Source organism: Panthera onca, chromosome E1, assembly GCF_046562875.1.
Source record: "Panthera onca isolate mPanOnc1 chromosome E1, mPanOnc1 haplotype 2, whole genome shotgun sequence".
In the NCBI taxonomy this organism is placed as follows: domain Eukaryota; kingdom Metazoa; phylum Chordata; class Mammalia; order Carnivora; family Felidae; genus Panthera; species Panthera onca.
In genome coordinates this window covers 34,433,793-34,457,106 of record NC_138352.1, presented here as the reverse complement: position 1 = coordinate 34,457,106, position 23,314 = coordinate 34,433,793, and the positions used below count along the sequence as shown (strand labels likewise).

At 37.9% G+C, this 23,314-nt stretch overlaps 1 protein-coding gene across 2 annotated transcripts in view; it reads left to right on the top strand.

The window, feature by feature from the left end:
- Positions 1-18,899, top strand: part of TAOK1 (TAO kinase 1) — a 145,137-nt gene extending 126,238 nt beyond the window's left edge. For both annotated transcript variants that reach the window (XM_060646861.3, XM_060646863.3), the window contains 2 exons: positions 642-824; positions 9,554-18,899. In XM_060646861.3, coding sequence (XP_060502844.1) covers positions 642-824; positions 9,554-10,015 — 645 coding nt within the window. In that variant the 3' untranslated portion in view covers positions 10,016-18,899. The remainder of the gene's footprint in view (positions 1-641; positions 825-9,553) is intronic.
- Positions 18,900-23,314: the final 4,415 nt, after the last annotated feature.

Genomic DNA, 23,314 nt, shown 5'->3' with positions numbered 1-23,314 from the left:
GGCTTATCCAAAAAGCATATCAAGATTGGAACAGCAGCTTTGTTAGGTAGTGGGTAAAAAGTAGTACTATATTTGGAATCCAAATGGTAACATTTGAATAGAAATGTAAAATATTTTCTATATAAGTTTCATAAACATGTTTTTTTGGTATTTTAGAGTCTGTAGGCCAGGAAGCAAAATTGAGGATATTATGTGGATACTTATATAGCTATTTAAAATGTAACTACTTCAAATGTAAAAACCATTCTTAACTAGTGGAGTATATAAAAAAATGAAAGCAAAAAAACCCAGCTGCTGCCCAGATTTGGCCAGTAAGCTGTTTGCTGGTCCCTATGCTGTAGTTATTTTCATTGGAGAGAAAACATTCAGAGTCATACATATTACCTGATCAGATTCTAGATTTTTCTTACGAAAAATATGGTTATTTAGCCATCTTCCAAAGAGCTGATGATAGCTTTATCTTCCTAAAGATAAAGGTTACTAGACGTTCCTTTTTCAGAGATGTTCATTCCACGACATGAGAGAGAACAATTGTATATCCTACAAAAGAGTAGTCTGTCTTCTTTCACACCTCCTCTTTTCCATAGGTCAGGAATAGAGCGCTCACAGTTAGATATATTTGTTTTCCTTCTTTCTTTCAGCTACGTTTGGATGAAGCACAGGAAGCAGAATGCCAGGTTTTAAAGATGCAGCTGCAGCAGGAACTGGAGCTATTGAATGCATATCAGAGCAAAATCAAGATGCAAGCCGAGGCACAACATGATCGGGAGCTTCGAGAGCTTGAACAGAGGGTCTCCCTCCGCAGGGCACTCTTAGAACAAAAGGTATAAGTAATATGAGGAAGGTAATTGTGCTAGTGTTTGCTTTTAGCAAAAGCATTTTATACATATTTTTCATATTGACAGAGGTGGCATTGGATTGTTTTCTTAATACCATATTTCCTTAATTCTAGTTTTGGTAGCGTTTTGCTTTTTCTTTAAAATTATTGATTTGGGTGCTTGGATGGCTCAGTTGATTAAATGTCTGACTCTCGGTTTTGGCTAAGTTCATGATCTCAGGGTTTGGAGTTCGAGCCCTGAGTTGGGCTCTGCTCTGAAAGCGTGGAGCCTGCTTGAGATTTCTGTCTCTCTGCCCCTCCGTGGTTTGCTCTTGCTCTCTCTTAAAAAATAAACACTTAAAATTAAAAATAAATAAAATTATTGACCCAATAATTAACCTTATAATTATTGAGTTCTAAACATCAAGGAAATATAATTAAGTAGTAATTGCTAGAAAAAGGAATATGGGGTTCTGTGAAGACAGTTGAATTGGGAGAGAGTAGTTCTGTCTCTGTGTTCCTCACTTCTTTTGTGTACCTTCTCTCGTTAAGGAGATTGGGGGTGAAAAAGGAGATTGGAGAAAAACTTGGATAGTGAAGAAACAGAACATTAGTAATTGCCTGGGAGAAGCAGGAATGAAGCATCAGGAATATATACTTGTACATCTTGGGCCTGTAACTATACAGATTGGTGGAAGATTATTAGAGGGCAGGAGGTAAAACCAGTTCCACATAGGTGAAAAATCAGGCTGAAAATGTTACTTCTAGACGTATCTTCACTTACTTATTTTTTACTTATTCTTTGTCAGATATATTAAAGAACAGAACTATAATCTCCAAATTCATTTCATCCTTTAAGGTAGTAGAGCTGTGTGTGAGTATTATGTATGTTTTAGGGAAAGGGTGATGGGCAGAATTTTGAGAGGAAAAGTATTTGTTTTTAGAAGTATACTTAACCCTTAACGCAGGGGTTAGGGGCTGTGACAACCCATGCAGTTGAAAATTTGTGTATAACTTTTCTTACACATTATAAAATTGACCGGAAGCTTTACCGACAACATAGTTGATTAACACATATTTTGTATGTTATATGTATTATATACTGTATTCTTACAGTAAAGTAAGTTAGAGAAAATAAAACAGGTATTTTTTTAATGTTTATTTTTGAGAGAGCGCAAGTGGGGGAAGGGCAGAGAGAGAGGAGACAATGGATCCGAAATGGGCTCTGTGCTGACAGCAGCAAGCCCGAGGTGGGCTTGAACTCATGAACCAGTGAGATCATGACCTGAGCCAAAGTCGGAAGCTCAACCACCTGAGAGCCACCCAGGTGCCCCGAGAAAAAAAAATATTATTGAGAAAATACATTTACAGTACTGTACTATATTTACTGAAAAAAACCCACATGTAAGAGAATCCATGTCATCCAAACTTGTGTTGTTTAAGGAGCAACTGTAGTAGAATATCAGTTTTATCTAGGATTCAGAACTATGTTCAAGAATTCCTGGGCCATAAGCTCCCAACAGCTGGTATAGTCTTAGGTCCATTGTAAGTGAATACTTTTCTAATGGTCTTGCCTAATGAAAGTTGTCATTGTTTCTGGATAAAAATACAATGCCTTCTTATATTAAAAAATAATAGTCTCAAAAAATCCACTAAGATGTTACTATTTCCCTGGGACAGCTGTCTTTATTGCTGGCTTCTTTGAGAGGTATTTGCTTCTGTAAATTATCTCAGTTATGTTTCTCACTCAAGATGAGAAACATAGAACACATATAAAATTTGAGAAGAATCTAGTTTGGGGATAAGCAGGTGGCTCTGTTCGTTAAGTGTCTAACTCTGGATTTTTGCTCGGGTCATGATCTCACAGTTTGTGGGTTTGAGCCCCACATCAAGCTCTGCTCTGGATTCTCTCTCTCACCTCTCTCTGCCCCTCCCTGCTTGTGCTTTCTTTCTCTCTCAAATAAATAAACTTTAAAAGAAAAAAGAAAAATCTAGTTTGTACTATGTACAGATTTCATAAATATGATTCCAATTTGAATATTTAAAATTCACTGTAAAGTTCTGTCTCTTATGCTTCAAAATTATCACCAAAAGGAAAACTTCTATAGTATCGTAGAAATAGTGTTGTGAGAGAAATATAGGTACTATTATAATATATTTGTATTTTTATAGCTCCACCTAGTGGTTGAGAGTTAAACAGTGCTAATTAGTATCTTACTTAGGTACAGTCTTATTTCAATATATGAACCAAAGTTTACATGTTCTGCAAAGCCTGGTGTAAAACTGTACCCACTGGTAAAGACGCAGTGGTACTCTCCTGCTGCGTAGGAGTACTGCTCCTACTGCGTAGGGGGACTGTTAGTCCATTTTGAAAAGCAATTTGGATGTATATGTTGAGCTTTAGAATTGTTAAGTATTTAATATTTTAAGAATTTAGTCTAAGAAAAAGAAATCCAAAATATAGGGGGGAATATGCATAAAAATTATCACTATAACATACTTTATAATGGTTTAAAACACCTAACCATCTAGGTTACTGGAAGGATGGGGGCTCAGGCAGGGGTGGAGGATGGATTAAATGGGTGATGGGGATTAAGGATGGCACGTGTTGTGATAAATCACTAAATCCTACATCTGAAACTAATACACTGTATGTTAACTAATTGGAATTTAAATAAAAACATGGGAAAAAAATAAAAAAATAAAACACTTAACCATCTGAAATAGAGATATAATTAAGTAATTATGACCAAGCCAATGAAATCTTCTTACTCAGCCATTTAAATGATGGCTACAAAGACAGTATTAATATGGGGAAATGCTTATGATATGTTGAATGAAATAAAAATGACAAATTATACTTAAAGTGAATTGAAAGAATGCTAGTAGTGGCAATATTAATACAGAGATTTGATTGATTCTTCTTTTTTTTTATTATTTGAGAGAGAGTGCCCACAAGCGAGTGGGGGAGGGACAGAGAGAGAAAGGAGATAGAAAATCCCAACCAAGCAGGCTCAGCACTGTCAGTGCAGAGCCCGATGAGGGCTCGAACCCACAAACCGTGAGGTCATGAACTGAGCCGAAATCAAGAGTCAGACACTAAACCAGCTGAGCCACTCAGGTGCCCCAATTGGTTGTTTTTTATTTTTAAAATATTAACTTTGATAATGGAAAGTGCTTATGATATTTTAGTATTAATAATAAAAGAACAATAGGGTGATAAATAGTGCTTTGAGTTGCTGCTTGATTTTTAGGGCTAATGTTTACATTTCAAGTGAAGCACATGACTATAAAGTAGTTGGGTCATTTGGCAACTACCAAGTCCATGTACCTTCTCTACAAAAACTTTGAAAATTTTTAACAGCTATTTTTCTGCACTTTGTACCTACTGGTTGTACAGATAAGAAACCATCATCTGAAAATAGAGGTGAAATCAGAGTTGTTCATAGATGAATAACAATTCTCTTTGAAGATTGCTTTCAGCCTCCAAATGAACCAAAAATTGTTCCTTTAGGTTGTTGAGACACCAACAATGTAAGCTGCACTTGACTCACATGAGGTCTTAGTACAACTTTTCTTGCTCTTCCTTTACATAAACAGCAAGATAACATAACTATAAATGTTAAATTCCATGTGAATTTTAGACATGCATGAAAAGTGGCAGTGTCTTTGAAGTATAAATGGGCTTTTTTATTATCATTGAATTTTCTTTCAGTATTTCACAGCATCAACAACATGGTTGGTAGGTGTTTTTTTTTGTTTGTTTTGTTGTTGTTATTGTTGTTTTTGTTTTTATAATTTTTTGAGGGGGAGGGCAGAAGGAGAGGGAGAATCTTAAGCAGGCTTCACGCCCAGTGCAGAGCCAGACGTGGGGCTCGATCTCATGACTGTGAGATCATGACCTGTGTGGAAACCAAGAGTTGGGTGTTCAACTGACTGAGCCACCCAGGCACCCCTCAGTATGTCACAGCACCAACAACATGGTTAGTAGTTTTTAAGTAAGAATCGACAATTGGAATATTTTATAGGACCTTTCTTTGTGGAACATAAAAATCACATTTAATTTCAAAGGAGATGGGTTGGAAGAGCCTCTCAAAAGTCTTAATTATGGTGATTCTTACCTACCCAGTGAAACCACCTTTCTAATTTTCAGAAATAACTAACATCTTTTAAAAGAAATGGGAATTAATATAGCCCATCACAAATCTTAGTTTTCACTTTTATCTTGTTGAAAAATGTTCTGAGTTTAAGTGACAAAACTAATCAAAATTAAAACTGTGCTTACTAGATAAAAGGTTGAGAAACATTAATGTGTAAAATATATATGTATATATGTATCTGGTTGCTGTACCCCAACCAGACACATAGATACATATATATTTTTAAGTAGGCTTCACACCTAGCACAGAGCCCAGTGTGGGGCTTGAACTCATGACTGTGAGATCAAGACCTGAGCTGAGACCAAGAGTCAGATGCTTAATGAACTGAGCTGCCCAGGTGCTCCAGTGTGTTTAATGCTTTTGTCATGAGTTTCCTTCATAATATGCAAGACATCTGGATCAGTTATATACTTAGCACATTCTCATCATTTATTAGATCCCTTGAATTAAAATAAATGCTTTTAGCAAATGGATTTTTGAAAGTTTTACATAAAAATATTTAAAAGAAAAATTTGAAGTTCTTTGAATCCTTAGAGATATGTAAATTCTATATAAATCGGGTATTTTATATAAAGAGAGTAAAAGTGGAAAATTATTTTACAAATTCACAATCATTTTTCTTAAAACTTGACAAGTTTAGGGGCACCTGGCTGACTCAGTAGATCATGCGACTCTTGATCTCGGGGTTGTGTGTGAGTCCAAGCCCCATGTTGGGTGCAGAGATTACTTAAAAATAAAACCTTAAAAAAAAAAAACTTAAAAAAAAACTTGACAACTTTAGAAAAATATAAATAGAAATTAAGATGTCTTTAGTCCCACCATTCAAATCACCACAGTTAACAATTTGATGTCTTTCCCTCAGAAAAAGCATTCATGTGTAATCTTAAATTCTTCTTCAGCCTTGGTATGAGATGCTTACTGTAAAACTTTGTAACACTTTAGTACTTAGAATGTTCAGTAATTTTCATACTCTTCTTACTGGAATCCATCTGGCCATAATAATTATTATTTTATCATTTTCTCATGCCCTTACACGTGTTCCTTCTGCTGAAAATATCTTTTCCTCCCCTTTGTCTTCCTGGTAGATCTGTTTTCTTCCTTCAGAATCCAGTTTCTGCCACCTCCTCTGAGAATACTTTGCCCTCGTCTCTCTCCCTTATAGAGTGAATCACTCCATCCCTTTTTATTTTTGTACCTTATAAATTCGTTATTATGTCTTACCACATTCTATTGAGATTTTGTATTTGCATGTGTCTCCCATGCTAAACTTCATATTCTTTAAAAAGGGTACTTCTGAAAACTTGATACATAAGAACTAAACATTTGTTGAATTAAACTTCTGCAGAGAAGTGACTGTTGGCTTAAATCATCAAATACCTTGATATCTGATTTAATGCTCCTTTATCTCTTTTTATCTTTTAAAAACTGTTTATGGAAATTTTCAAACATACACAAGTAGGAATTAGTACAATGGAATCTCCCAGTACTCACCACCCAGCTTCAACAGTTACTAATATTTTGCTAATTTTTTCTTATCTATCCCCCTGCTCCACACCCACAGCTTTATGTGGTGGAGGCAGGAGGTGGGGAAGAATGTCTGGAGTATTTTAAAGCAAATTTCAGCATACCATCATTTGACTCCTAAATATAGATAAAGACTTTTTGAATTTAACATAATGATAATTCCATTGTGATATCTAAGAAAATTCATAATAAAATTTTAATAATGTTTAATACTCAGTCCGTGCCTAAGTTTCCCCTTTTATCTCAAAAATGTCTTAAGTTGGTTTATTTGGATTGGGGCCCAGACAGAGTCTACACATTGCATTTGGTTAATTTTTTTTTTTAAGTTTTTAAAATTTATTTAGAGAGAGAGCGAGAGAGAGAGAGAGAGAGAGAGAGAGTGAGCTGGGGAGGGGCAGAGAGAGGGAGAGACAGAATCCCAAGCAGGCTCTATGCCACTAGTGCAGAGCCAGACATGGAATTTGAACTCCTGAACTGTGAGATCATGACCTGAGCCAAGACCAAGAGTTGACTGCTTAACCAACTGAGCCATCCAGGCACCTCTGGTTAATTATCTTTTAAGTCTTTTAGTCTGTAACCACTCCTGCCCCCCCCCCTTTTTTTTTTTTACTGAGGATTGGATCATTTACTCTGTAGGAATTCTCACATATGAATTTGACTTATTTCATTTTTGTGGTGTCATTTAATGTATTCCTGTCTCCTTTACTTCATATTTCCTGTAAACTGGTAATTAAATCTGGAGGCATGATAATATTTAAACTTTCTTTTCTTTCAAAAAATTTTGCAGGTAATTTTCATAAGGGTTACTGTGTACTTCCTTTTGCATCACATCAAGAGATACATAATGTCTAGTTGTCTCACTTTTAAATGATATTAATATTGATCAGTGGGTTCAGGTTTTGTCCATCTGATCATTCAAGAGTTCTCTATCAACCTTTTTTTTTTCATTATCTATTGACTATTATGTATTTTTTAATATTAAAAAAAAATCCTATACGGCCAACTATCTTTATTTGTAATACCTTCCAGTTTTTTAGAACTGATGATGATGGCTACCCAGCTATGAATCTTTAGCTCCATAGAATCTTCTAACTTATTAATGAAAACTTTTTAGGTTTTTTGGTTTGTTTGTGTTCACTTAAAGTTTTGGTCTGTCTAGAATATGGTATTAAGATGGGGTTCCATTTCCTTCTAGATATTAGCCAATTGTGCTTCCATTATTTTTTTCCCATTAAGTACTGCTTTTGTCTTGCATTAAAAGCCTGCAAACTGAGATCTTCATTCTAATTCTATTTTACTAATTATCTGTTTCACACCAATACCATATTTTATTAGAGTGACATTATGGGATGTCTGATAGGGCTAGTTTCCCCTTACCCACGTTTTTTTTCATTCATTTTTTTACCTAATGAATTTAATAGCCATTTATGATAATTACCTTGATTTATTTTTTTAAAGTAGTCTCTGCACCCAACATGGGGCTTGAGCTCAAGAGTCACCTGCTGTACTAACTGAGCCAGCCAGGCCCCCCTGCCTTTGCTTTTAAGAATTTGACTTTGGGGCATCTGGGTGGCTCAGTCAGTTAAGTGCCTGACTTTAGCTCAGGTCATGATCTCATGGCTCATGAGTTTGAGCCTGCATCGGGCTCTGTGCTGACAGGTCAGAGCCTGGAGCCTGCTTTGGATTCTATATCTCCCTCTCTCTGCCTCTCCCCTGCTCACACTCTGTCTCTCTCTCTCTCAAAAATAAATAAACATTAAAAACCAAATTAAAAAAAAAAAAAGAACTTGATTTTAACCTGAAACTAATGTAACATCAACTATATTAAATATAAAATCATCTAATTTAATTAAAAAATGTTTTTTGAATGTTTATTCAACATTCAACAGGCTCCAGTCTCTGAGCTGTCAGCACAGAGCCCAACACGAGGCTGAACCCATGAACCGTAAGGCATTACCTGAGCTGAAGTCAGACACTTATCTGACTAAACCACCCAGGCACCCCTAATTTAATTTTTAAAAAAGAACTTGATCTTACACATTAAAAAAAATAAGTTGTACATGATTCCTAGAGTACATTTCTTTAATTTCTTTGTAGAATTTTGTTTTGAGTTTTTATTTATTTATTTTTAAGTAATCTCTACATTCAGTGTGGGTCCGGAACTCATGACCCTGAGATCAGGAATCACATACTCTTCAAACTGAACTAGCCAGGTGCCCAACATCTCTTTAAATTCTTAAATGTGCAGGGCATCTGGGTGTCGCAGTTGGTTAAAAATCTGACTCTTGGTTTCAGCTCAGGTCATGATCTCACCATGACCTCATGAGATCGAGCCCTGCATTGGGCTCTGTGCTGACAGCGTGGAGCCTGCTTGGGATTCTCTCTCCCTTGCTTTCTGTCCCTCCCCCACTCACATGCATGCTTGCTTGCACTCTCAAAAAAAAAACAAAAAAACTTTAGGGTAGCTCAGTCAGTTGGGCATCCGACTTCAGCTCAGGTCATGATCTCGCGGCTCGTGAGTTCAAGCCCCACATCGGGCTCTGTGCTGACAGCTCGGAGCCTGAAGCCTGCTTCAGATTCTGTGTCTCCCTCTCTCTCTGCCCCTCCCCCACTCACACTCTCTCTTTCCCTCAAGGATAAATAAATGTTAAAAAAAAATTTTTTTTAACTTTAAACGTACATCCATAAAATAGCCAGAATGAGGGGCGCCTGGGTAGCTCAGTCGGTTGAGCATGCGACTTCAGCTCAGGTCATGATCTCGCGGTCTGTGAGTTCGAGCCCCGCGTTGGGCTCTGTGCAGACAGCTCAGAGCCTGGAGCCTGTTTCGGATTCTGTGTCTCCCTCTCTCTCTGACCTTCCCCCATTCATGCTCTTGTCTCTCTCTGTCTCAAAAATAAATAAACGTTTAAAAAAAAAAAATTAAAAAAAAAATAGCCAGAATGAACTATTTTATGATTCACTTCAAAGCTGAGTAATTACTGTTTCCTTAATTTATAGATTTTCTTTTAAATAAATCACCTTTCTTTTTGCTTTCCTCCCCAACCCCAAACAGATTGAGGAAGAGATGTTGGCTTTGCAGAATGAACGCACAGAACGAATAAGAAGTCTGTTGGAGCGCCAAGCCAGAGAAATTGAAGCTTTTGACTCTGAAAGCATGAGACTAGGTTTTAGTAACATGGTCCTTTCCAATCTTTCCCCTGAGGCATTTAGCCACAGCTACCCGGGAGCTTCTGGTTGGTCTCATAATCCTACTGGGGGTCCAGGACCTCACTGGGGTCATCCCATGGGTGGCCCACCACAGGCTTGGGGCCATCCAATGCAAGGTGGACCCCAACCATGGGGTCACCCTTCAGGGCCAATGCAAGGGGTACCCCGAGGTAGCAGTATGGGAGTCCGCAATAGCCCTCAGGCTCTGAGGCGGACAGCTTCTGGGGGACGGACAGAGCAGGGCATGAGCAGAAGCACGAGTGTCACTTCACAAATATCCAATGGGTCACACATGTCTTATACATAACTTAATAATTGAGAGTGGCAATTCCGCTGGAGCTGTCTGCCAAAAGAAACTGCCTACAGACATCATCACAGCAGCCTCCTCACTTGGGTACTACAGTGTGGACGCTGAGTGCATATGGTATATTTTATTCATTTTTGTAAAGCATTCTGTTTTGTGTTTACTAATTGAGATGTCATAGCATTTGGCTGCCGGGTTTTGTTTTGTTCTTTAACTTCTGGAAAAATTTTGAAAGGGGGAATTGTGTGTATGTAAAAAGAAATTGGCTAGATTGGGGGTAATTTTTGAACACTGCAAAAATAGAATACAGCATAGTGGCGTGAGTCATCACTTTGGGGCTACTGTATTCTAAGAAATTTGTGAAAAGATCTAAAGCCTTCCCCACACCCCAAATTCTTATGAGCCACTCACAGCAGGCAGGCAGCATATGTTGAACCAAGTGATTATTGAAACACACCTGTATCCCCTCACCAGTGTATTTTCTTTATTAAATTGGTCTGACTTCTCGGCCTCATTTGGAGTAAAAGAGTAGAAATTCACGAACACTAAAGGGTTGCATTGACTTTTACAGAGAGTAGAAAACAACTTAGTTCTTTTTCTGAATGCTGCATAGGTTTGTCAGTTTTTGTTTTTGTTTTGTCCGTTCAATTGTGCCTTCTTTGTGGCATGGTGAGATGGAGGTGCTTCAGGAGATCACAAGTTGTGTGGAAATTGCATCAACAAACCTGTGAGCCTTCAAAGGGGAGACTGGAAGGTGAGAGAGGCCCCTGAAAGTTCATGTGGTGGGTATGTTCAGCAGCAGAGTGAGGAGATGAAGCCTATATATCCTAATGTTTTATTGCTTTTACTGTGATATCTCATCCTAGCTAAGCTCTATAACTCCCAAGACCCCAAACAGTACTTTTACTTTGTACAAAAACAGACATATAGCCAATACAAATCAAATGCCAGAGGTGTTTGAAGGATGCCATATTTGCAAACTGCCATCCATTGGAATTCTCATTACACTACATAGACATAATTTGATTATCCTCCCCCTTTTGGCTTATGGGATTTCCTGTTTACAAGTAGAATAGCCAATTATTTAAATATTTAGTTGCCATAGTGAACCAGGAGTCACTGAGCCAATGACTTTACCAGCTGCTGACTAATCCTCATCACCACTGTAGATTTTGCTGTATGTGCAGGTCCTTTTTTTTTCTTTTGTGTCTCTCTCTCTCTCTCTCTCTCTCTCTTTTCTTTTTTCTTTTTTTTTTTTTTTTTGGCTATTTTTGTTGCTGCAATACTTTACAAACTTTTAGTTCCTTGAGACTTAGTGACCATTTGGCATCATGTTAACATCACACAGTAGGAAACACCACTTCCAGAAGTCTCTAGCCTCAGTGCTAAAGTACTACTGAAAAGGAACTATCAAGTTTGGCAAATTAAAAAAGACAAAAAAAAAGGTTAAGTAAGTTATAGTGGTCAGGGAATCTCTTAATGAAAGCTAACTTTTTTTTTCCCCAGAGAGGGGCATGTTTTGTTTTGTTTTATGTTTTGCAATGAAGGATCAACCCAACGCTAAAAGTCAGATGTTCCTTGGCATTCCACACCCAGTGTGGAAATTGAGTTGAAGGTGGTTAAGGAGCTATGAGTATGACTTGAAGGAAAAAAAATGTCCTTCCCAGTGACAGATCAGAGTTTCTTACAAGTTATTGCCCTGCCCCCTCCCCAGTTGTCTTGAAGAACCCTTGCTACTAACTCTGGGTCCTCATTTTCATGTGGTCAGAGGGCTCCAAGTTAGAATTCCCTAAGTCTCAGTGACACCTAGACCTGAGTGATGACCAAACAGTAATCTATCACTGTTGAAATCTTGGTTTTTCTCAACCAAATTTAAGTCTTCCCCAGGTATGTCAGCCCAATCTCCATGAAGCCTCCCCTTTAGGAGTTTCTGGCATTCATTGAAAGGTAACTGGAAGAAAAATTAATATTTTAATGTAAATTTTTAAAAAACCAAGGTAACAGTAGAATTCACACTCAGTTTAGGCAGTGTTTCAGATAACACTATGATACATTGTCCTTTTGACCATGCTCACGATCACTAGTTATTAGGTGAACATAACATGCACTTGTCCTATCTAATGAAAGGGGCTTCTGATTTTCTGAATCTCTCTTTTCTGGCATTAAAATATTACCGTATTTCAGACAAACTGAGATATATACCTGTTTGGAGGAAAATGATAGGAGAGCTCTTTAGAATTAATTAAATGTCCAAAAATGTAATGGAATTTTATATATTTCAAAAAACTGTCATTCAGTCTGGCCAATCTGTACTACTGGAGGGGGTGGAATATGGAAGCAGATCAGTTTTGCGTACGAAACTCTTTAAAATCCAAAATACTACCCGTGATACATGCTAGAGTCTACTTGTGGACTTAGTCAAATCGAGTTACTGAGTTCATATATACTTTTAGAATCGTGATTGAGTACTGACTCCGCATGTCTGTCCAGTAGGGCTTTGTATCTATCTGATTGAATTGCATGACAGCCAGTTTTTCATGTAGGTCATGACTATACCTGGATTATTCCATTAAGTTAATTTAATTAAAATATTTATAGTTTGCAAAAATAATTTCACTTAATTGGTTTGTGTGATCTGACTTCTGAGGAATCTCATACATGGTAGGAATCATCAAAGAGTAAAGCTTGTAGCAGGAAAATATGAAAAGTTTTGAGAGATCCTAAAGAAAGAAGCAGGCACTTTCTGAGTCAGTGTACAAATGTCAACATTTGATCAAATTAATACTACCTCCTCCCCAGTGTTGGTGTTCACTTGGTATATATGTATTTAAGAAAATAAAAAGTATGGGAAATTTGTCCAGCATATCAGAACATTGTAAATGCTATATCTGGTATCCAGAGCTTGGCAGTAAAAAGTTTCTTGTGTTCACTGTCTCTCCCATTTTTTAAGTTAGCATTTTAAAAATGCAAAACCTCATACCTTGAAATATATTATTCCTAATTGGGTTTCCTTCCTTTTGCACATACTTTTTCTCTTCTTATTAAAGTTAGCTCTAACCCCAAATTGTAGGATCTGAAAGTATTTTCATGATATAGAGAATGTTAGCTGGAAAATGTGTTTATATTGTTTTTATTTAGAGCTGCCAGTCCTTTTAGTCCTTTCTATGCCTAGAAATGAATAGTCCTGCGTTTGAACCACCCCACAGGTATAATATGCTTGGTACCCAAAGCCAAGGGTTTATTGATAAATTGAACTTTTTAGCAAAGTCATTATGATTTTCAGCTGCCTAGACATCAAGACCATTCAGTACACTAAAACTGTCCTTGACACTCCTCCCTATTTTTCCTCACCCCCCATCCCCAAATTGAAAACTCTATGAGTATCTTTCTCAGACCGTAAGGCTGACTTTAGTAACTTTCTACTTCTTTAAGTACTAAATGTCTGGCATTTTAAACTTTTATAGAATACATTGTGTTGGACACTGGAATAATACTGTTTATTTTCACCTGTGAAAAAATGACTATTGTACTTGAAACACCTCCTTTGCATTTCTCCATTTGTGCCATTCACTAGTGGAAATAAATTGTATTATACCATGATCTACTGGCTTTTTAAAACTGTGTTAAATATGCACATTTTGGTATAGTTATTATCATTTGTATGTATATACTGTATATACATATGAGTGTCTATATGTGTGTATAGATAGATGGATGTAATTCATACTGTACATTTCCATCAGGGTGCTTAAGGTTCTGTTATTTTGTTATTTCAGTCCTCAGTTAAGGCAAGAATGCATGTGTTTCTTAAGAATGAGTATTCTGGGTTGATATTTATGAGAAGGTGGTCATTAGATGCAATCTTTTCTTTTTTACTCCCTTCTTAGCACTTGTGTGGGTGGAAAGAAAGTTAAGTAAATGTGGAACCATAAGTTGCAATGCAGTAAAATAATGCCAGGGGAGGAGCCAGTTAGTGTCTCTGTGAGTTTGTGTTGTGATGCAATAAACGATAAGTGGTGCAGAGAGAAATGAACCGTGGAAATTACAAACACTGGTGGTGATTCCTCTGCCAAGATGATGAAAAGAACCAGTAAGTCACAGTCTCCATGTGCGTGATCTCGGTGTATTTCTTAGTAGTGATGCCATTGATCCTCTTGCTCTTTTTACTCCGTTGATACTAACACTTACACATTTTGCTAAGGACCAAAACAGCCAAGAAAGGAATTACTGCTAAAGCATCTAAGGTTCTCCTAAACGGTGAGATCAACAGAAAATGGCCACTGGGAGAGAAGGATATGGTATTGGTGTGGGGCTTTCTCCCTTGAGCTGCCTCTTCTTGCTTGCCAATAGTTAAGTTCTTCATGCACCTTCCAGCTCTTCTGAGCCACTACTATTCAAGCACAGATTTGGCCCAACACAGCAACCCTTTCCTGGGAGGTTTATATGGTCCTGCATTCTGTCCCATGCTTACAATGTGAAGTGTGTAGTGTGTATTCAAGTCAGAAAATAATATATTTAAGGTATAGAAGTGTGAATCTCCTATAATGATGGAAGAAGAGGTTCTTGTTTCTTAGATAGAAAACTACCTTCTCTAAGGAACAAAGCCAAAACTTGGGCTGTCATCTCTGAGCTGCTTACCAAAATACAGATCATTATTAAAGAGAGACAAAGTCTCTCTTCTTTTCCCTCACCTAACATGATAGTGCCCCTGAGGTTGTAGCATTGCCTTTGAGAAGGCGCTCACTTACTCTTAAGTTGAGAACTGGAAATTTCCCATCCTCAGATTCCCTAAAGGATGAAGGCTGTGCTGTACACTTAGCAGACTTGCCTCTTGTATGCAAGGACTACTGATTGAAGTCTGTCTTGCTGTGTGTGTGGTTATGTTGTCTGCACTTTTATGAAATCACCACAATAGGTCTGCATTGGAAATGACTATTAATTTGTAAGGAAGTAAGTTTTATTTAAATATTGTCTAGAAAAAGAAAGTGAAGCTGAGAACTCTTCCGTTATTGTGCATTTATATTTTTCTGCTGAATTCCGGTAGCCCCCTTGAAAGTCACGTTGACTAAGTTTTCCCTCGTTTATATTCAAATTTCCAAAATTTCACTCACAAAGGAAGAGAACCCGTTTGGCCTAATGACAGTCTTCAGATTACAAGAAATATAAATTAATATGCACCTTATCTGCCTCTTGTGGGTTTCTTAAACTTGCACTTCCCTCCCACCCACCCAAAAATAGATATCTTTAAAGAAATACAGGCGGAGAATTAAAACTGGGGAGCCATTTCCTATGTCACCATCACTGTTAACTGTTTCCCAGCAATCCTAACTTTTTGAAGTTGCGGAGAGATTTTTTTTGCATGTATGTATGTGTCTGTCTGTGTCAGGTTTATTTTTTTATTTTAAATATACAAGAAATTCTTCTTTAATGTAGAAAAAAGTGAATCCTCTCTGAAACAGGATGCCCACTGGATATACCAACCTGGACATCTGTAGGTAGTTTGCCATGGAAAAGTGGAGAGAAGATGAGATTTCTGAATGAATGAAAAGGGTGTCTTGATGCCCAAGGAGCCCTCCCCTCCCCCCCCCCAAGTACGGGTAATTCAGCCTGCACAGTTTCCTTTTCACTCATAGTTTTTAGCAATTATGAGTGAAAAATCATGTAATTATCTGTAAATATGTAGCTAACAAATTGACCTAGTTTCTGTATTTTTTTGTTTTTGTACTAAAGTTTATAAGTCTGTGCCAGCTAGAGAGGAGTTGCTGTCATTGCCAGTTGTGGTCCTAGCATCTAATCCTGAAACCATCCTAGGTGACATTTTTAGAATTAATGCTTAACTGTTGTTGAACAGGGGAAAGTGAAGCTTAATCGGTCAGGTTTTACATCTTTTGAAGCAAAGTCATTTTATTTAATATAATGATTACATGTTTTCGATCATGAATGAGGTAGGGAGCCTCCCTCCCCCAGTGGCCATGTTTACAGACGTGTGTTTTGTCTATAAAGTGCAAGAGTTTTAATGTTTATGTAAATTATGCAGGTGATAACATTATGGCTTGGAACTGTTTATTGGGCTCTGTAGCTGAATTTTCAGTGAAATGAACTATGTGAATTGCTGGCACATTGATCCCATTTCTGGAGTATTTTTCTATTTCCAGAATTGCATATGTTCCTTTGTCATTATCCCCACTAAACCTTTCTCTGAAATGCCTTGTAGCCTAAGGTATTACAGGCTGGTAAATATAGACGAGGGAAATGCATTTTAAAAAACCCGTGAACCGTCGTTTGTATGCATTCAGTACTGATATGTTTCAGTGGCAACTCTGAGGTCAGTGGAGTTTAGCAAAATGAGATACCAATGTTAATGAAAAGTGTGTACTCTTTGCTTTTGCATGGCTTGGCTTAGCTTCAAAGGTGTATTAGGGCCACTTGAAAGCATGAAAACCAGTTGTATGGGAACAGGTTTCTCTCAGTGGCACATTTTGCTTTTTCTGAGCCCTCAAGTACATTGCCTCAGCATGAACATTATTGTTACTATAAGTTGCACATGGTCATGGAGTGAATTACGTGATTTAAAAAGATGTAACTGCTTAATGTTTTCAGATTCTGGCTGGTCCATGTGACTATTTGGCACATATCAAACAGTGGGAGAGGGGTGTCCTGGACCCTTCTAACCCCCTTGTTGTCATAGACAACTATATTTAGTTTATTAAGATGTTGGCTGCCCCTGGTGTGTTGCCAGATAGCTCTTTTTTGGTGCCCATTCCAAATGTGCTTCCTTGCATTTCATAATATCAAAGAAACCACCACCCTTCTCCCTAACATTTTATGTGTTACACATTTTCTTCCACATTAAATGGGAATTGTGCCTACTTAGAGTGCCCCTCCAATTAATTACATGTATGTGTCCTAAAATAATCCAAGCCAGAGACACAAGGTGGAAGAATTTTTTTAAAAAGTCCACTTGAGGCCAGTAATTTATCTGACAAGATATTTTACCACATTATCTTGACACTTGATATATGAGCCTATTAGGAGTTGCAGGTGGTTTCATAGGGCAAAATCCAAGTGGAGAGGATATGTGGGGTTTCTATTAGAAGATAATTTTCTTCGTATTTTACCTTTCCTTTTATGATCCTTCTGTGCTAGGTTAGAATAGGTTAATGCTCCAAATTTATTGAGTTTTGTTTTTTATCTTTTAGAGAAATTTTTACAAAAGCAATGGTCTGATGTAAATAACATTTTAAAGTAATAGTGCACATACGTTTCCCAGACTGTTCCAACCAGATAATTTGTAAATGCTTTAGAGTTTTTTAAATTAACACTTGTGTTGCTAAATCCTATTTATGTAAGTCTGCTAAAATTTTTAACCCATTTAAAACTTAAAATGAACATTTAAATAATGGATGGGTTACTCTGAGCAACCTAGCTTTCAGAACCCCCTTGTTTTAGTGTATGAAAAAGCCTAATGCGCATTAATGAGGTTGGAGAGACTTTGAGAAATATGTATAGTGTATATTTTAAAACAGCTTTGCTTGTATTGTGAAGATTTAAAAACAAACTTGAGATTTTTAACGTAACTATTAACACAGTTTTAACATAAGTTATCCCACTGGGTTTAAGAGCATCTTGAATGTATAATCCTTTTGGTAACCCAGGTTGGTTTCTGCTTTCACCAGTCATCCAAACATATTATTTATGTTTTTAGTTTTATATACTCATTTCCCTTTGTTTTCCTCAACCAGCATGATTTTTTTGCACATGTATTGTAGAAATTTTTAAGAAAAGTTAAAATACATCGTTTTCTCTGAATTTCCTTCACTTCTCTCTTCCTTTCTACTAACCCCTTACCTTACAGGCCACATCGCTCCATTTGCATCATTTGTGCAAATGCCAGGGTTGGTTTTTATTTTTATTTTTGCTATTTACCTAAAAAAAGAAAAAAAAAGAAAAAGAAAAATGCTTCAGTCAATTGCTTTTTTATTTAAAAAAGAAAAAAGAAAAGAAAAAAAGCTGTAACCTTATCATTTCCGAGTAGACCATTGAGAGATGAATGCACACCTGTAATGGCCCAGGACCAGCTCTGGTGGCTAAAGGGAATATGTTAACTAAGCAAGAAGTTCTTTTCTAAAAGTGGTTTATATTATTCACGATCTCTTTCCGTTATTCCCACAAGTCAGGGGTCCAGATAAAATGAGGGTTATCAGCTAACTGATATGTTATCATTGAGGTTCATCAATGAATTTGTACATTTCTACTTCCCTTTGGTGAAGGGAAAAATGATGATTTTGCAAGACCTAGATTTTGGCTTGGTTTCTTGCCTCCTTTTTTGGCAGCCTTCATCTTCTCATCTCCCAAAGCCCTTGAGCCTGTAGGGTTTTCGCGGTAGACAAAGGACTTGTGGTCTTTTAAAACTAGAACTGATTTTTTGGTGAGAGATTATCATGTTGAAAGTGATGTTCTGCCACTTTACTGATGACTAATTTTAAATATACACAGTCCTCTCAATTTTCGGACCAAACAGATGCCCACAGTGGAGGCTTATCAAGGGTTGCAATGGGGAAGAAGCCTCTCCCTCACTGTCAGCACCAGCTGGTAAAGGTGACTGTACAGATGTGCATTTTCCTTTTGGTAGAAATGGTCCGCAGCACTAACTGGTAAGGCTTATTGTACAGTATATTGTCAGTATTCTTCTGGTTCAACATACCTTATAGTTCATATATAACCTGTATTAATTGTATAGATTGTGCATTTAAAGCTGTTACCAAGTTGTCAGAACATAAGAGCGAAAACAAGGTCATATGTAATATTTTGTTTGTAAGTATCCTTTGTATCATAGCAAAGGAAATGTTTAAAAAAAAATCAACTGTAATAAAGTAATTTTAGTACACAGAGTCTCTGCTTAGTTTTTTAAAGTAATTTTATTTCCAAAAGATAAAGTATATTTCAATTAAGTGACTGTTAATCTCAGGCACAGTGCTAGATGTTGGGGCTATTACAAAAATGTGTAAGATACAGGGAAGAGTGAACTCCCTGATACAGACATAAACCCTCCAGTCTAATGGCCTCAGATTCTCTTTGCCCAGAGAATGAAGTCGCTGATTGTGTTGTGGGTGTGAGGTGGTCCTCATTTAGGTTCTGGTGGTTCAGTGCAGGTTCTGCGGTTTTATACAGACCCATGTTCTAGTCTGTGTAACTGCAGCTCCTCCCACCACACACAGACACATGAATGTATGTGGTTCATGGACCTTGTACAGAACTTCAAAAGGTCATTTCATCTGGGTGGTTTTACCTTCCCTAATTTGAAAATCATATTTTCTGCCCCTGTTTGGGGCAAATTTCTAATCTAGCCCCATTGCTTAAAACACTGTTAAAGTGACTATTTTTGCCAGAGGCTAATTTGGGGAGAGGGAGTTTCATGTTTTTTAGTTAGAAAACATTTTTTTAAATGTTTGTTTATTTTGAGAGTGAGTGAGCAGGGGAGGTGCAGAGAGAAGGAAAGAGAGAACATCCCAAGCAGACTCTGCGCAGACATTGCAGAGCCTGACACGAGGCTTGAACCCACAAACGGTGAGATCATGACCTGAGCTGAAACCAAGAGACGCTTAACCCGCTGAGCCACCCAGGTGCCCCTAACTAGAAACTTTTAAGTGTCATTTTAAAAAGTAGAATTGTTACCTGCTTTATTGAAGAGAATACTGTCTGAAAAGTACTTTTAACTTTTTAACACGGCTTTTTAACTTCTAGTGTGTTGATACTGAGCTATTTCTACATTAACATTTTATACAGTGTAATTATGCAGGAGATCCAAGATTAGATCCCAGATCTCTTATGGCCAGCATTTCCAACCTCCTACTTAGAATTTGGAGGAATTCAAAAAAGGTTTAAGAAACAAGATTTCTAGGGTGCCTGGGTGGCTCAGTCGGTTAAATGTCCAACTTCAGCCCAGGTCATGATCTCGCAGTCCTTGAGTGCAAGCTCTGCATCAGGGTCTGTGCGGACAGCTCAGAGCCTGGAGCCTGCTTCAGTTTCTGTGTCTCCCTCTCTCTCCCTTCCCCACTCACACTCTGTCAAAAATAAACATTAAAAAACATTAAGGAAAAAAAATTTCTTCATTCTCCCCACATTTGGGCTCTTCAAACTGTAGTGGAAGGAGAGTACTGTAAAACTTGTAGCTTATATTCCCTGTCAACAACCCAAATGTCTAATTTGTCATTGTCTAAACACATCAAAGATGCTCTAAGCTATGCTTTAGCTGTAAAAACCTATCCTGACTGTAAAAGAATTTTGAACATAAATAAAAACTTGCCATAGCGTTTGGCTAGCTCCACAGCCACAGTGGCGATAAGCTAAGGCTATCACTTGCATCTCAGAGATGCCAGCTGGAAAATGAGGGTCTCTGTATGTGTAGTGGCCAATTAGTGACTTTAATTGCTACTATATCTGCAGATACTTGTTCTTAATGGTAAAAGAAAACAGAGTTGCTGAGGGTGTTGAGGGTGTTGAGGCTGTGCAGGCTATGCAATAACCTTACGGGTGCCATTTATAGATTAACGTGTGTGGTTTCCCCGCAGAGCTGTGCACTAAGCAGCTCTGAAGACGAATTATTTCCCCTTTGGTTACCATGCTTTATGAAGTCTAAAATGGGCATTATTTACTGTCATCTCAGCCAGTGATAGACTAGAAAAGGCAAAGTATGGCATAAACAGCACTGATTTGGGGTCTGGGCTTTAGCCCCATAACCAGTAATGATGAGATCTTAAAGCCACGTCTTTTCTGACCATTTATAAGAACTAGGAAAACAGTTTTGGGCTGGAACAAATGAACCAATGTGCAACCTATTAGCTATAACATGGTTATCAGAGAATGTGTGTGTGCACTCGTTGTTTGGGCAGGGGGTGGGGAGAGTTTGCCCTCAACTGAGCAGCCCAGGCCTTCCTAGCTTTACCATGAAATTAATAACTGGAACTTCTTGGCCTTGTAAGAATTGGAGAACACATTCCGTCTGAAGGCAAATGCCACCTCATCCTAGAGGTCTTTGAGCTCTGGTTGACAAACTAAGTAGACTTGGACAAGGGGACCTACCTACTTTTATTATTTTATTCTATCCCAACAGACCTTCTGAATTAAGGCCTATTTACAGTCTCAATCTCTTTATGTGGAACAACTTGTAAAATAACTTTCCCAAAGTCCTATGAGTCACAGATAAAGTAGAAAATAGAACCCACATCTCCAAGCTACCTCTTCAGTACTCTATTCCAAGTTAACTAATTGCTCACTGGAAAATATCTCTTTGTAGGTATCATTGATTGGGGAATTTTGAGTTTGCTGGGAAATTATTAGCCCAGAGCAGGAGGCCTGGTTTTTGATTAAACAGAGCTGCCACTGGATGTGCCTGAGAACACAAAGCTAGATGTACAGAAGTGAAGCAACAGCCAGCAAACAGAATGTGCAGCGAGGCTCTGTTAACTCTGCAGGTGGGTAAGCAGGCATGGCTCAGTACACATAGGACTTCAGAAGACAAACAGAGCCTTTGTTTCTGGAGATTTAAAAAATAATGACATTCCATTGTTGCAGGGAGACTGCAATTTATTATTCAGACGCAAACAAGTTAGAAGTTTTTGTTCGGCCACAATGGTGATAAGTACTAGGGTATTACGTCATTACACAGGAAGGCTGGACACGGAGGGGTTAGAGACATTTATTTTTGATGTGTTAGTGTCTTGTGTTTCTTTTAATGAAATTCCATTTTTCTTTCAAACTCTTAGTGCTTCCTGGATACTTTAGAGTATAATTGTTGGGTATCTGAAAAACATCCTCGGTCACTTTGGCAAGGTTATTATTTTTTTAAGATTTTATTTATAAGTAATCTTTACACCCAACGTGGGGCTCAAATTCACAACCTTGAGATCAAGAGTTACATGCTCCACCAACAGAGCCAGGCAGGTGCCCCTTGGCAAGGTTATTTTCATTAAAATCTTTATGTCTACCAATTCCCAGAATCTGGAACAGGTCTGTGATCTTGATTCCAACCAACCAAAAGTCTTTGCAACTTACCGAGCTCATTAGCATTATTTCAATTCACCAACTCTCAGATGAGAAGAGACTTTATATCTAATCTAGATCACCCTTGGGCCACCTGGCTGGCTTGGGGCAAAGTCGGTAGAGCAGGCAACTCTTGATCTTGGGGCTGCGAGTTCAAGTCCCACATTGGGTGTAGGGCTTACTTTAAAAAAAAAAAAAAAAGTGGGTCACCTGGGTGGCCCAGTCATTTAAGCATCCGACTCTTGATTTCGACTAAGGTCATGATCTCACGTTTTAGAGATCTCACATATTCTGCTGTCAGCACAGAGCCTGCTTGGGAGTTTCTCTCTACCCCTCTCCTGCTTGTTGTCTCTATCTCAAAATAAATAAACATTAAAAGAAAAAAAAAAGAAAACTAATTTAGGCCCCCCCTTATTTCTCAGCACATGTCCCCTCTCTGATGTGTGCCAAATGGCAGTCCAGCTTGCATGTCCCACCAGTTTCGTGGGACTTGCTGCTTCCTGAGGCATTCATTCCATCTCCAGGCACTCCCTACATATAACTTCTCAATCTTGTCTCGAAAACTGTGATAACTAGGGAAGGTTTCTTATGCCATCCATTGTGGCTTGACTATAGAATCACAAATACTCATTGGCATTGTTACCAAGTCTTACCAAAGTGGCCAATTGTGTCTGCTTGTTTAAGCAGGGAGAGGAATGCAGGCTAAAGTTCATTTCCAAAGGAAGATACCTTGGCGTTACTAAGGGTGGCTGACTGAAAAAGGCTCTTGTGGTCTGGGTGGAAAGTAAGTACAGAGGAGATCCTGACTCTGGGGTAATTTTGAGGTTATATATAAAGCCAAAATGATACTTCCTGTGTCATGACTTTTTCTAACAGTACTCAAATCTTAGAAAGGATACCTTCACCCAAAACAGAGATGATATCTCCTCAAAGTGAGGATTTGGTGCTTTGTTTTTCATACTGTCTCTGGCCAAGCCCCCCTAGACACCTACGTATAAATACATAAAATACTAACTCTTTAAGAGAATCTAAGTTCTAGCTAGCACAGTCTTAGGTATCAGAGATCATAACTCACTACTGAGAACTCAACCTTCCGAGGCAACTGTTTGCTTCCTGGCACTCTGATCCAATGTGAGGAGACAGAGGACTCAGCCTACTTCTGAGATCGTGCCTCCTTTAAGCCATGGGGTTTTGGGGAATTTTTTTGTTTCTTTGTTTTCTCTTACCATTTGAAGGTGTTAATAAATAATGAAGAGACCA